This window comes from Kogia breviceps, chromosome 4 (assembly GCF_026419965.1).
Source record: "Kogia breviceps isolate mKogBre1 chromosome 4, mKogBre1 haplotype 1, whole genome shotgun sequence".
NCBI lineage: Eukaryota > Metazoa > Chordata > Mammalia > Artiodactyla > Physeteridae > Kogia > Kogia breviceps.
The window spans coordinates 108,904,231-108,920,021 of NC_081313.1; the positions used below are offsets into that span (position 1 = coordinate 108,904,231).

At 37.3% G+C, this 15,791-nt stretch overlaps 1 protein-coding gene across 18 annotated transcripts in view; it reads right to left on the reverse strand.

The window, feature by feature from the left end:
• RAPGEF6 (Rap guanine nucleotide exchange factor 6) overlaps positions 1–15,791 on the reverse strand; it is a 249,402-nt gene that overhangs the window by 26,224 nt on the left and 207,387 nt on the right. For 12 of the 18 annotated variants that reach the window (XM_067031533.1, XM_067031531.1, XM_067031532.1 and 9 more), the window contains 5 exons: positions 11,660–11,888; positions 9,567–10,069; positions 7,172–7,486; positions 4,258–6,541; positions 2,406–2,496 (listed from right to left, as the gene is read on the reverse strand). In XM_067031533.1, the coding sequence (XP_066887634.1) occupies positions 6,516–6,541; positions 7,172–7,486; positions 9,567–10,069; positions 11,660–11,888 (1,073 nt within the window). In that variant the 3' untranslated portion in view covers positions 2,406–2,496; positions 4,258–6,515. The other 6 variants (XM_067031538.1, XM_067031537.1, XM_067031530.1 and 3 more) reach the window with 5 other exon arrangements.

A 15,791-nucleotide genomic window follows, 5' to 3' on the forward strand; every position in this document is an offset into this window, starting at 1 on the left:
TTCCTTCTTATTACAGTTTTTCTAAGTTTTGTTTTTCTATGTATATTTCATCCACATTTTAATTATTTGAAGTGTCTCTTTAATGACTATAATAATAATGACTGTTTTATGTTTATAACATTGGTTAGTTTTGCCATTTTTCTTTTTCCTTGATCATCCTCACCAAGAGTTTAGCATTAGTCTTTTAAAAGAATATATACTGTTTTGCTAATCATTTTTTTTAACGTGTTACACATTTCTGCTATTATTTTCTTCCATCTATTTGAATTTAATTTGCTATTATTCTGGTTTCTCGAGAAGAATGTTTAGCTAATTCATTTTTAGCCTCTCTACTTTTCTTTTTTTTTTTGCGGTATGTGGGCCTCTCACTGCTGTGGCCTCTCCTGTTGCAGAGCACAGGCTCCGGACGTGCAGGCTCAGTGGCCATGGCTCAAAGGCCCAGCCGCTCCGCGGCATGTGAGATCTTCCCAGACCGGGGCACAAACCCACGTCCCCTGCATCGGCAGGCGGACTCTCAACCATGGCGCCACCAGGGAAGCCCCTACTTTTCTAATATATGCACTTAAGGCTATATAATTCCTTTTAATCAAATCCAAAAGGTTTTGATATTCCTATTTTCATTCAGTTCAAAATAATTTCTACCTTCCATCAGGTTACTGGGAGGTACATTCTTTAACTTCCAAATTTTGTAATTTTTGTTACTAATTTCTCATTTAATTCTGTTGCAGACAGCCTTCTCTATGAGTCCAACCCTTTGAAATCTGTTAATAGTTTATGGCCCAATATATAGTTAACGTTGATAAATGCTCCATGATCACCTAGAAGTAATGTTTATCTTGCAATTGTTGTTAATTCAGTGTTTTATACAGATTCATTAGATTAAGTGTGTTAGTTGTGTTGTTCCAATCTTCTATATCCTTACTGATTTGGGGGTGGGGCAGGGAGAATGTGGGTGTATGCTCTCATTTACTGAGAGAGTTGTATTAAAATTTTATATGTGGATTTCTGCTTCTGGTCAAGATGGAGAAGCTACCATTTTACCCTCCTGTCTGAAACAATTGAAAAACTAGACAAAATGTATAAAACAATGCCACTTAATATCCTGGACACCAGGCACTGAAGGACACTAATCCTTGAGAGCATAAGAAACAAAAGGGTGAGCCCTACACCATGGCCCCAGCTCACTACCTGGAGAAAATTTCCAGGAGAATATAGAAAATTCAGAAGATTCTAAAACCTGTTGGGATTAATAAATGAATTGAGCACGGTTGTTATATACAAGTCATTATAAAACAATTGTATTTCAATACTCTAGCAACAAATAAAAAACAAAAGACCTAAAAAAGACACTATATAAAAGACAGTATCCAAATGGCCAGTAAGCATTTGAAAAGATGCTTAGCATTATTAGTAATTATAGAAATTAAAATCAAAACCACATAAAGATACTAGTACATACTCACCAGAACACCTGAAATGAGAAAAATGAAAAATATCAAGTGTGGCAAGGATGATAGGAATGTCCCTTCTGTGAACACTTGGAAAAACAATAGCCTAACCAGGCTGCTGGAGAGGAGGCCTCTGGGCCTCTCTTACCTTGGTTTAACAAATTCTTCTTGAAGGTAGTGAGACAGGGCTCACAGTACCCGAGGTGTACTTATGGACCACTATAGCCTTTAATTGCAGGCTCTGGGTCCTTAAACTCAGACAAAAACAGTAGCATGTATTAAGTTTCCTAGGGCTGCTGTTAACATATTACCAAAAATGGGGTGGTTGAAACAACAGGTGAGAAGACCAAAATCAAGATGTTGGCAGGGTGGCACTTCCTTTGGAAGCTCTAAGGAAGGAGCTCTTCCTTGTATCTTCTAGTTCCTGGTGGCTGTTAGCATTCTGCTGCCCACAGCTACAACTCTCTGCCAGCTTCACAGTGCCTTCTCCTCTGTGTTATCGTCCTTTGCCTCTCTAAGGACACTTGTGATAGCATTTAGGGCCCACCCAGAGAATCCAAAGTAATTGCCTTATCTCAGAATGCTTAAGTAAATCTGCAAAGACCCTTTTCAGTAACCTTTAAAGTTCCAGGGATTAGAGCTTGATATTTTTAAGTAGTTATTATTCAACCGACTACACTTGTGTTTAATATTTTCGAAATAAAGGAATAAACTAGTAACTGTGGAAAGATCAGGGGAAGGAGTGGCCCCGAGGAAACCCTGGTGTGTGTGTGTGTGTGTGTGTGTTGGGAGGAGGTAAACTGGGAGGAGGTAGAAGCCTTACCTAGCAGGGGAGTAATATTCTCTGGGTACAGAGGAGCGACTGGGAAACTTTACAAAGGAGTACTAAAGGAGAATTTCCCCCTTCTTTGCCAGGGTCCTAGGATCTGATCCCAATAAATAAATTATTGCACTTACATGTAAATGCACTTCTTGAAGGAGTGGGCAATAGGCATGCTGTGGTAGACCGAGCTAGCTGCCCATTCAATATCCATTCTTTCCTTCTTCACTGAAAAGAATACCACTTTTATTTGGTGCCATCCACTGCTCAGCTAAAAAAGTTCATTTCCCAGGTTTCCTTGCAGCCACTGGTCATGTGACAGTTTTGACTAGTGGGAGGTAAGCAGAATTATGCAAGTGGAGTTCTAGAAAAGCTGTAGTTTGGCTAATAAAAGGGATACACATTTGCACCTTTCCTGCAAACCCTTCCTTCTTGAAGCACTGCAGTGATGCCCTCAGGTGTAAACATCAGAATCCCTGAGACCACAACAGAACTGTAGAATCCCCATACCAGCCCTAAACAGTCTGCTAGTAGACTTTCCTGTTATAAAAGAAAAACAGTCCAATAGGGTTTAAGCCACTGTTAAACTTGGTTTGTAGTTGAATACACTTTAAAAAAACTAAACAAAATAGCTAGGTGTTTCACAGATACCATAATGTCAACCATAATTGGACAATTCCAATTTCTCTGGAGACTTAAAACAAAAAATGCCTTCACACCATTGCAGGTCCCAGACTGGTCCTCTTGAATGACTGGGTATATAACCTGCTCCCATACATTAGCCATAAAGTGCAGAGATTAATTAGATTCTTTATTGATTCCACCAATGTATTAGTAGATATGATAATAATAAATGGTACTTTTACATTCTCTTAACCAAAAATATAACAAATATTTACACTCAATAAAAATACAAAAAGCATACAGAGGCACTGTCTTTCTAAAAGACATAAGTTTAAGAGGTATCAAAAAATAGGAGACAAACATTGCTTGTTACAGGACACTTTACAATCACTGAATTGTGCAGTATAATTGCTATTTGATTATTATGACTGTGCAGTTTTGTTTTTGTCCTTTGCTGATCAGCTCACGTTTCAATTTTAAAAGGTTAAGTACAACTGTATTCTGTATAACAAAAGTAAAGAAGCCTTAAAAAAGCACAACAGAAATTAAAGATGAACTGGGGTTCAAGTTTAAATTTGAAAATGTACTGTGACACTTATTTGAAGATTTATCCCTTTGCTATATCACATTTACGGTAATACTAAAGGGATACATCTACTTTAATATCACATTTTTTAGAAACGTATGTATCAGAATAATAATCAGAGTCTTAAATATACAAGGAAACTCTTTCTCCCCTTCTTTTTAAAGGGGAGAAAACACTTTATAAAAATTAGAATTGTTCTTGGATATCTCCATGATTACTGTCACATTTCAAGCCTAGGAGAGATTCTCAAGGTGGTTATGCAGATGATGACAATGCAACATCACCCTCAAGAAAAACCATTTAAAGGCTTTTTCTCCCCAAATATCATACTGCAAGTAACCATTTGGAGAAAGCAAGACTCTATTAAATTACAATAAACCTTTATGGAAGTATATATTGGATTTACTAATTCTCCAAATCTTTCATTATGCAGAGATTTTTGTTGAAACTTATTATTTGGCAAAAGTTTGCAGTGAGGATTTACTGCTTCAATAGCCCTGGCAGATTCAGAGTTGTTGGTACAATGAGGGCACAGATCTCTTCAGTATACTTATAAATTTATAAAATAAAAACAAACAGGCATTTTGAATTGGAGGAAGTATAGGTTAAGGCTTCTCTTGTTCTAGTCACATGACAAACTAAGAGAAGGCAGGAATGTACCGTAAATTAGAATATAAAGATCAAAACGCCACGATTTTTTAAGGGATAAATACATATCAAACTAGAAAGCATTTGGCTTTAGTTCTTGATCAATGTGATCAGCTGATCCAAACACTCACATTTCAAGCTACAGGAAACAAAGGCAGCTACAAGGTGCAAGTCCAAAACCACAAGCCTCTGACTCTCTGTGCAAGATATTATCCACAACATTGAGGACAACGATGGAGAAGGCTCCCATCTGGTTTGAAAGACCTGCTAAAAAAACAGATACTGTGCAAACAGCACATTTTTCTGGGGAGTGGATATAAAATGGTGAGAATAAATACCCAAACTGGATAAAAAGATGGTTGTAGCAAAAATATCTTCACTTTGTTTTGCTCTGGACATGAAAATAATATTGTGTAAATCAGTGAAAGAAAAATTTATGATCACAGGACCACTGTTTATAGATCAAACCTTTACAGTGTGACTTTCAAACAAGGATTTTTGATCCAGGTTACTTTCCATTTCAATGGGCCAAGAAAGCTATGGAGCCAACTAGCCTCATTCTAACATACCTGGGGTTAATTTCTAAGGCTTAAGTTTCATATTTACAGTTTTTTGCCCATGGGAATTTTTCAGACATGCTATTTTTCCTAAAATGAAGATATTATCATTTTGATAGAAAAGATGGACTACTGCCATTTACCAGTTGGTACTGATTTATGATTTTAAAACGAAGGAAACAGGAGGATGATAGAAGGAAGAGAGAGCTAGGAAAAAATGAGAACAAACTTTTCAAAAGGAAGTAATAAGCCAACTAAATCCTATAAATTCACATATGGATAACCATTCAGAAGTAAACCTATTTTTGGCTCCAAGTTGATTTGGGTAGTACACATTAATGGCTTTGGCTTTTTTTTTTGGTAGTCACAGAAGTTTATTAACCTTTCACTTGCCTTTACACTAAAAAACAAATGAAAAAATTTAAACTTAAGATGTAGAAAACATCATACTTAATCTTTTTTAAATGCGGAAAGTCTACCTCATCCAGTAAACAGCCACTGAAATTTTAATTAAATACTTAAGAGTGCCAAGCCCAACAGGCTGTTAAATATATATATATATATATATATATATATATATATATATATATATATATATCTCCTTCCTCTCAAGGCCTACAGTGAAAACCAAGAAATAATATCTTCCATAATTCTAGCTCCTCTTTCCCCCACAAATTTTCAACCAATTATAGACCTCGGTGTGCTAATGAGCTTTACCTGCAGGCACTGGGAGCTGCAGGGTTTATGAAGATTAAAAACAGCCTTGTGCTGTGAGACGGGGGTTGCGTGGTGGGTGCTGCAGAACACCGCATAAAGCTAAATTGATCTTCATAGCTATACCGCCAAAGATAACATGTCCTTTAAAAACACTCCATATTTGAGTTGTGAAAAATTTTAGGTATGGGTTTCTACAGAGTAGAACTGTCTAGAACTCATTCTCTATTTACTGGATTTATACTTATAGTTACAGTTAGAGAATGACTTTCACTTCAGAAAGAATTGGTATACATGTTACGTAAGATAAACATTTCATTCTTTGGAAATTAGGGTTGCTACACACCCCATCATACCCCCTTCCTTTTCCCAAGAGACTGCTAGGACCCTGTGGTAGCTTCATTTGGCTTTCCAAATCCTGACCAGCAGATGGCAGTATTCTCCTTCCTAACACCTCAACAGCAACCGGAGATTCCTGTTCCACTCAAACTGAGACCCTACGTTTCGTTGGTGCTACAGATGATTACATCTCTGTATAGATCAAACATCATCCTGTAAAGATGGCTTCAGTTTGGTCAAATCAGAGACATAGTTTTATGGCCTCAAACATGAACATCAATTAACAAGAGCTCCCAAATACAAACAAAACCACAAAACTTCAAATAATAAGTTACTTTTCAAATACATAAAAATATCCTTGGTATTGGCAGACATTCTGAATTTGTCTGTTAACCCAAGCTATGGCTTGAAAATACTACCACTATTACTATCTTAAAAATAACATGTTAAAGGAAAATCTATAGTGATATATATGGGGAGGACTCGAGTTTGAATTTGCTCTAGTAACTGTGGTCCCAAGGCAGGTCTGGTGTGCAAAGCGAAGACTGGTATCCAGGCACAACATCCATAGCTGAGGAAACTATGCATCTGCAGGGATTAAATGAAAGGAAGCATGATTCAGGGCTATCTCATTGCTCAGAGTACAGGAAATAAAACCTCTGGGTTAGCAGCAGGAGCAGCGAGCTATCTGTTGGCAACGGCCTGCAGAATTGTGAGTTCGTTCTGCTCACTCCTTCCTCCGTGACTTTCAGTAGACTTCAATCAGGTCAATCCAAAGGCTACACTGCTGAAACCTGTTCATTTTCTGAAAATAATAGAAACACAGTTAAGTGGCAGGTCAGCATATTAATGAAGATCAACTAACAATCTAGTTATTTGTTTAAAAAATTAGTCAATTTCAACAAAGAAATCCTTTCAAATATCCCATCAAAGGCCAGATTTTATTGTAATGACATTTTTGAGTTCTGATCACACTGAAGGCTGACAATCAACTGGAATTCAGAACTGCTTTTTAACCACTTTATCACTAGATTGTTTAAAAGGATAAAATTCATTTATTGCCAAAATTGCAAAGTTGGTCAAGAGTTCTGCTAATAAGAGGAACTCTATCAAACAGCATGATTTCAGATAATTTGACATTTTGATACTTGGAGTTTCAGGTGTCCGTGCATTAGTGTAAAACACAACTCTACCAATGTCAAGTGCCTCCTCTTAAAATTATCCTTTTGCACTGAGCTGCTATCTATTAAATACAATCAGCCTGCCCTCTCCACTTACAAAAAACACACCATCGTATTTAGGCATTTCTTTTTTTAACAGAGATTTCTAAAGCAGTTAAAGAAAACATTTCTGATTATGTGAAATACCAGAGCAAAGACCATTCAATGTGTTTAGCAATTCATTTAAGAGGCATTAAGGTAGTTTGTCAACATACCATCTGCTTCGCTATCTGCGTCAGTCACATCTGCTAGTTTAGGATGGGATGGCTGCAAATTATGCCTCTGAGGCTGAGTTACGATCTTCGAAGGAACACAGGCCACAGGGTTGCTACTGAGAGAAGCTGGTGGCAGTCTAGAGAGGCTGTTATGCATCATCTTTGACCTCTGCACTGCCACACTATAATCTGGAGGTTTTAGGTGTAGGTGGGGTCCTTCCTTTAGGTCTGCTAAAGAAATCCCCATGTATCCTGGAGGAGTGGGAGGTGGCTCCCTATACCTATCCTCCTTCTTGGGTGAAGTGACACAGTACACTGGCATGAAAAATAAGCAATGGAAATGTTAATGAAAAATATAAGAAATGAAAAAAAAACCATACTGAAACTTATTACAATGACAAAATAGAACTTAAAAACTGACAAAATGAATATATTTGAACACAATGGCAGCAGGTTAAAAACACTTTTAATAAGCTTAATAAACTTGATATTTAACCTTGTTTTTAAAATACATAAATTACATTGGGTTTTACAAACATTAAATAGAATGAGACAGTTGAAGGAGATGACACTGATGACAAGCTTCCTCCTTTCACAGGTCAGACCACAAATCACAGAAGTGTGTGACAAATTCCTCAAGGAATACCAGCCCCAAAGGTGGTGAGTCAGAGACGTTTAAGAATTCACCCTGAACATCTATACTCTATTAAATGGGGGGATTTTCATAGAAATGACGTTTAGGCCTTCTACTTAAGGGCTATTTCATGTCAGTGCTGGCATATAAACAACTTTAAAGAGGAACTAATTCCTTCAAGGACCTTATTCCTAACCTCTGCTCTGTGATTAAGTGAGAAGAAAAGCCATAATTTTAGGAAATCCATCTTAAATTAAGTTTCTCTGATTTTAGTGGACATAAAAAATAATGGTGACTTAAAATCTTTTGCCCTAAGTTTGTACACCCTGGGTCTAAGGCAAAGCTTCAAAAAGCATCAGAAATAAGTTAAAAAGGAAGTTCCATGAAATTAAGACCAATCCACAAGACTCACAGGACAAATGGCTCTGAGTATCTTGATCATGTAAGTAACTTTTAAAATACAAACACTATCTATATACAAGAAGAATTTAAAAGGATCATTAAATTCTCCCCTTAGAGAATCAAGTTTGCCCATGCTGAAATTTCTACAACTCTACCAGTAAAATCTGCATGTAGTATCAAGTTCAGAAAGGATTTCCATTCCCATCTGAGGAGAATGGAGTGGGGAGGGGGTGGAGAGGTTGTGAAAAGAAGACAAGAATGAAGAATGTTAAGTGATTTTGCCCAGTCATCTAGAAATGAACAAAAAAATTTTTTAAATCTATTTTCCCAAATGGATAAGAAGAGAAAGATTTTACATCCTTGCACACATGTGCTTGTATATCCATATAACAGTTACCTAAAAGGCTTTAATAAAAAATCCTTGGAAAAAAATGAACTAAAAAATCTAACCTATAATGAAATTTGACAAGTAAAAAATAAATATGCTAAAAAAGCATGTGTCTTTCATATGTTTAGTAGTTTAAATTGACATCATGAATATAGTATAAAGAGTTGTTTATGGTAATATTGACTCAAAGTACAGTCACTCCACATGAAAAAAAACTCACAGGTGCTATTATATCTAAGTACTTATATAAACTCAAGAATAAGGAAAAAAAATGTATTTGACGGCCAAATACTAAAAGAATACACCAAGAAAGCGGCATGGTTAGAACGGAATCCACAAACAGAAGCTGGCGCACCCATGATATGTGCTAGGAGGGTATAATGAAAAATGTTTGGGTCTTTTTTTTTTTTTGGCTGCATCGCATAGCATGTGGGATCTTAGTTGCCTGACCAGGGATCAAACCCGTGCCCCCTGCAGTGGAAGTGCAGAGTCTTAACCACTGGACTGCCAGGGAAGTCCCTGTTTTGGACTTCTTTATCACACTTTTTCCACCACACCTGTACTACCTAAAAGTTGTATCAGATTCAAAGTTTGTACCATGTATGCAAAGCAAGTAGGGTCCAAACAATTTATGAGGTGGCAAAGAGAATAATCCCTTTATTACTACTGCACAGTAATGCAATAATATTTTCTTAATAAAACCAAAAAGATCTCAAAAGCAAAACAAGACATATAAACCTGTCACCCTTATTAAATTCCTGCATGTCAGCTTTTTCATTTTAAATGGCTTGAATATCTGCCCCAAAGCCCTTGAGAAATCATGAACTTTTTGCAAGTAATTTGCATGTGGAGGGAGGAAAGAGAGATTAGCATAAGAGAAGGGAATTTTCCAAGAAGAAAATTCTGGGCCAAGGTCACTTTACCACTTAAATTCTAAATGCCACAAATATGACAAAGAACACACAACTTACCAATTAAGCCCTTTTCTGTACTCGAAGTAACAGTTTTATAAACGGGGTCGATGCCGTCCTTGTGGTCCAAGCCTTCAGATGACTCAGCTGGGGTGCTCTCCAACACTCTCCGTTTAACTGTCCCATAGTTTGGTTCGTATGTATCAGACAGAGAACTAGAGGAAGCCCAACTCTGCCTCATCTGATTAGTCTCTAGGCTTCCTTTACACTGACCACAAGTTAGAGAGCAGCCTTTAGGACAGGTACAGGGCTCACAGTCAGTGGGTTCAACTTCAGCTATGGGACCATCCAAATAGGTATGTCGGTAAGAGTTCAAAAAATCCCAGCCTTTTGGGTTTGGAAGGCTTTGGAAGTTGTCATGGGAGCTGCTTGAACAGGAAGTCCAACTTCCACGACCACTATCAGCTGCTTCTATAATGATATGCTCGTGAGAAATCTCGTCATTGCTCATAGAAGATGAGACAGCTAAATTCTTGATTAGTGATGGCTTTGAGAGTGTCCACCTAAAATTGGATATACACAATTAAAAGTAATTTACTGGCTTAATGGAAAAATTTTCTTCAGTCCATTGCAAGTATTACTGCCTACAAGAGACTACAGAACATGCATCACAAGTGTTTAAAGCCAACATAACCTTGTGGAAAAAAATGACACTGTAATCAATCATCACTAAATTTGTACTGGCATTAATGTTAATACTTAGCTCGAAACACACACTGAAGAAACTCAAATACTTAAAAGGTTTCCTCAGAATTTTTCTTGAATTATTATGAAGGATGAGGTTTGAAATGAATAAAATTAAGTATACATTTTCATTCTTGGTCAACATAATGCAACACTAGATTCTCTCCATGCACACAGAATTAAGAATCCTCAATTACAGGAACCATGTTTTATTTTTCAGTGTCTCTGAGGTGCCAAGGAAAAAGCAACTTCCCCAATTACCTACTACTAAATGAATTCTATCATTTAAAGCAAGGGTTCTCAAACTTACTTTCATGGACCAAATCAAGCCAACAGCCTGTTTTTTTATGGTCTTGAGCAAAGCATGGTTTTTACGTTTTAAAGGGTTTGAACAAAATGGAACAAAATACTCCAAAGATTTTGAGACAGAGACCATATGCAGCCTGCAAAGCCTAAAATATGTACTCCTTTAAATGGGCCTTTACCTGCCCACCCCACAAAAGGTTTGTGACTCCCTGATTTATTGTACAGAGCATATAGAGCAGGGATCAGCAAACTAGAGCCCAAGAGCAAATCCAGCCCTCTAACTGTTTTTGTAAATAAAGTTTTATTGGGACACAGCATGCCCATTTGTTTACAAATTGTCTAAGGCTGTTTTGGTGCAACAATAGCAGGGTTGAGCAATTGCAACAGAGAGCTTACAGCCAGCTACGTCTACAATATTTACTATCTAAATTTTACAGAAAAAGTTTGCTGACTCCTGGTCTAAAGAACCATAGTTTAGAAACCTTTACAAGTATGATGATAATATTTCACTACATCTTAAATTTTTCATATTAAAGTGTACCAGATTTAACAGTATCAGTTTAGAATCAACTTTCTCAATGCTTTCTGAAGATTACCATTTTGTTTGATTCTAAATAGAAATTTAGAATTGACTTTTTTTTTTTTTAATTGACTTTTTGCTAGCTGATAATTCTTACTCTCCAAATCATACTTTGAGAGAGTAAGGATCAAGGACTAGTCCTACTCTCCCAATCTGTCTACAACGTGTATAGCACTGAGGGTACTTCCCATTACACACTCTTTTTGCGCAATCTCTAACCTTACAGCCAGAATGCAAGAACTACTTCCCACCTACAAATAGCATCTTCACTTTGAGTTCTTATTGATCAAAAAGATACATGATATAAGTTACTTGAATCCAGTAACACTTAAAAAATGAGCACCCACATATCTTTCAAAATAGTACTTATTTGCATATTCAGTATAGAGAATACATGCTTGGTTCTCCTGTTCTTTCAACTACCCCTTTGGTGGGGGTGGTTTTAGGTTCAAATTAGGGAGCACTGCTTGCAGTGGCCACTCGGCTTGGGTTTTGTGATGTGAACACAGGCAAGGATGTTTACCCAGGGCCAGGCTGACTATGGTCTCCTATCCCTGAGGAGTGCTCTGTCTTTTCAAATGCTCCAGTGGATTCAGGGACTGCCACAGCCTGGGAGGAACACCGTTCATCCTGTAGAGCTGCAGACATGGAGTCAGCAGAGCAATTGCTCACAATGCTGGACCGTGAAGAAATCTCACTATGGCTGGAGTCAGACAAGTTGTCAGATTTAGCTGATGGTATAAGTGTATAACCTGAATGAGAGAAGACAACTGATCAAACTACAAAACAAGGGAACGGGAGTGGGGAGGGTCAGGGAGAGGACAAAGAAAAATATAAAAAGAACAAAACATAAAGTGAGTATCAATGTCAATTTCCATCTATGTAGATGTAATGGTGTCGATTTTCTGTACATGTTCCTTTACATATCCATTCACCTACCTACCCACACGGCACCAATTTAATTTCAAATTCAAGAAATAGTAAGTCAAAACCCAGTATTACTGAGAAAACTAGTTCAAAGGTAAATCTCTCCCAGGCTCTCACATAGCTACAAGCATTTAATAAAACAAGAGGCATTAAATACATTACAAAACATTAAAAAGTAGACATCCTGAACTTCTCAACTTCTTTTTAACCCTATGTCCCCTCCCCTTTGATTAATATAAATATTTCAAGGCCTGACCTGAGTGTCCAAAACACCACCTCGAGGCAGGGGTATGTAAGGGGAGTCAGGACTAAAGGGAAAGAATTTTATTTTTGTTTTTGCAAACTGCAAATACCCTAGATATTTTGCTTCTGTCACCTAAGAAGTCTTGCCCCAAGTTAAAAGCCATTGTTTTAGTATTTTAAAATAAATTGTTTTAGATTTGGACTTACTCTTATACCTAGTTTCCTCCTTCTTTACCAATTTAGCAGAATATTACATTAAATAGCTGAACTGACAGATTTACAAGAATGTAACACGAAAAAAACCAGCATCTACCTGTTTTAAATTGCTCTCTGACTTACTGCACAGCAGATATAGCTAGAGAGATTTTCTTTAGCATTCTCTGGAATGAAGGGGTGGAGATGGAGTAAGGTGGAAGGTTCCAAAAACAAATCTGCAGCATGATAGTTAACGTACACAATCGTTTGTTTGGGTAACTATTAGAAAAGTAACCAAACTTCTTTTGTTGAGAAATAAAGAAAATGCTGTAGTAATCCCAGCAAGGAGTAGGTCTCAAAGAAGTAAACAATTATCTTCTTGTTCACTGAGAGAAGAATGAGGTTGATTAGGTGCATGACCTTTGGGTCCATTCCTAGAAATCTCAAGAAGAACTACAGGCTTTAGACTCACATATAGCTCAAGTTATTACAAAAAAATTGTTGAATAATAACTTTATTACTTAGTGTCATTAACTATTTCAAAAACAAAAATTAAGACTCAGAAAATGTGTGATCTGCATTTGGCTTTTGTGCCAGGTATAGGACAAGCCAAGGCAAGTCAGTCTCTTGACTCCTACCCCAGTTCTCTGATCCTGGGATCACTGCTATTTCTCAGTGCCCTTCATGAAGTGATCGGTCAATTTTCAAAAGGACCAAGAAAATGGATGTGGTAAATAAACTAAAAAAAATTCAAAAATTCCTCCTCAAAAGAAAAAGTCATTGTTCTTTATCCTGGGGGATAGACTTGCTTTACTGTTTTAAAAATAATTTCATTCTTATGTCTGTTAGATCAGTACTTGTCAAATATAATTAACTCTAAGAATCACCTGGAAGGCTTATTAAAATACACATTCTTGGGCCTATTTCTGGCAATTCAAATTTACAAGGTCTGCAGTGGGACACAGTAAACTATTTTTTTTGTGGTACGCAGGCCTCTCACTGTTGTGGCCTCTCCCGTTGCGGAGCACAGGCTCTGGACGCGCAGGCTCAGTGGCCATGGCTCACGGGCCTAGCCGCTCCGCAGCACGTGGGATCTTCCTGGACCGGGGCACGAACCCGTGTCCCCTGCATCGGCAGGTGGACTCTCAACCACTGCGCCACCAGGGAAGCCCCACAGTAAGTTTTTAACAAGTTTCCCAGATGTTTTTGAACCTGCTATGTTAGACTATCTCCTCCCTCCTCTGATCAGAGTATATATGAAAAGTGGATGACATAAAAAAGTTTATGTGGACAAGATACAGTTTCTTGCCTTCCAAACACTTCACTTTAGCTTGTAAAGTAGTTGCAGTAATAAGATAGCAACACAATTATCTAAGGCAAAGGTTCTGATCAGATTGTTACTGGGGGATTTAATGTAAAAGTAAACACTGGTTCCTAAAAAGCCTCCTCTGCTTATTGCACTCACAGACCCAACTGCTACCAGCAGGAAATAAAGCCAACTACAGAAAACAAGAGTATTAAGTTTACTAACATTAGCAAAATAACATATGTACAAATAAGGCACTTTAAACAGATATGATTTTGTTGTTAAAGGACCTGTAACACTAATCATAAAATGCTCATAAATAGTATTTTAGTAAGTTGTCTGTCTGAGCCTTATTTGACAAATGACTTAATTTAAGCTACATTTACATTAATAAATGAAAACAAATTTCACACTAAAATTAAGTAAGGAACTTCATCAGAGTGTCTTTCTCCTTTTAGACTTGAATCGCGTATAGAAGCAGTTTAAAGTGTTACTGTTGCCTCGGCTATTTGAATTGAAGATGTCATTCCCTTTCTCATCTTTGATGTTGCTTCCAACATCCTTCACTTTCTCACAGCTTTCTGTAGCTTGATTGAGATCTGCGTCCTCTTTTTTGCTGTTGGCTAGTCTCTCCCTTGAAAGAGTTCTTTCCCTAAATCTTCTAAACGGGGATGTCATTCTTTTTCTGGCTGTGTTCTCACAACTTGTCCTGTCTCTATTCTCCTCAGTGGCCTTCTCGGTCCTGTCTGTTCTTTTGGCTGTGCTCCTGGTAATCTGTTGGATTTTCTTTTGCAAGTAAACCCCACCTATTCCGGGGCAGCTGTGGCCACTGATCTTGGTGCTGGACTCACGGGGAGGGGATGAGGAAGACCCTGAGAGGCGCAGCAGGATGCTGTGATCAGATATGATACTGCCAACTGGAGGGAGAGATGCAAAAACCCTGTCATGGTCAATTAATTCTTTCCAATTAATCACAATTAGCCTGGTTTTATAACATTTCACTATTAAAAAATTCTAACATCTTGACAATATCTGAAAAATTGAAATCCAGCAACATATTTTTTAATGCATGGAGACTCTACTATATAGCATAAATAAGACAGAACACAGGAGAAAGGTTACCTTGGTCAGAATAAGCTGGTAATAAAAAATTGCTGAAAGTAACCCAAGCTGGTAAAATCATAAGCCAAAATATGACAAGAGTATCAAACAACCAGAATCATTTCTCAAAAGTAACTATGTCTAGAATTTTCAGGCAGATTCTACTAAGAAAAAGCTTAGCAAAAATCAGATATGACATATAAACAGTATCTACAATAGATGTATTTATAAAGCACAATTTCTGATCCTATTTTCTCTACAAGGCAGAGAGGCTGCCTGCCAGAAGCACCGGGGAAGATAAAGGTTAAGGCCTCTTGATGTCTCACTTTTTCAGTTCTTTCTTGTTTAAATTCTCCTTTTAAAAATCGCGAACATAGGCTTATTTTCTTAACTGTTAGAAAACAAAGAACTATTCCAAAGTATAGCAAGACCTAAAAACAGATTCTAATAACATATTCTTAGTTTAATGACATTTTTGTTCAATCACGGACCACTGGCAAAAACCTATGGAAATAAACAAGTAGAAATAGTTTTGAAGAAAAGAATTTTGTCAGATTTCTAAGGATTCAAAACATGACTATGACAGGCTCACAAATCTATAAACATCATGGCCAACTGTTGGCCACATACTGAAAGACACAATAGAGAAAAGACTCCTCTATTCCAGTGGTTAAAATGCATTTGTTTGGAATAAGAACAATGGGGAAATTCCTGTTCCTAACACCTCTTCCCACAAGTCACACTGACCCATAAAACACCAAATCCAATTCAACTAGTTTCCTGGTTAGAGAACTGTCTATAAAGGGACCTCTGGAGGGTGTAAAGATGTTCCTGAAAGAGCATTAAGAGCGTATGGACATTGTTCATCTGGACCATCTGTGTG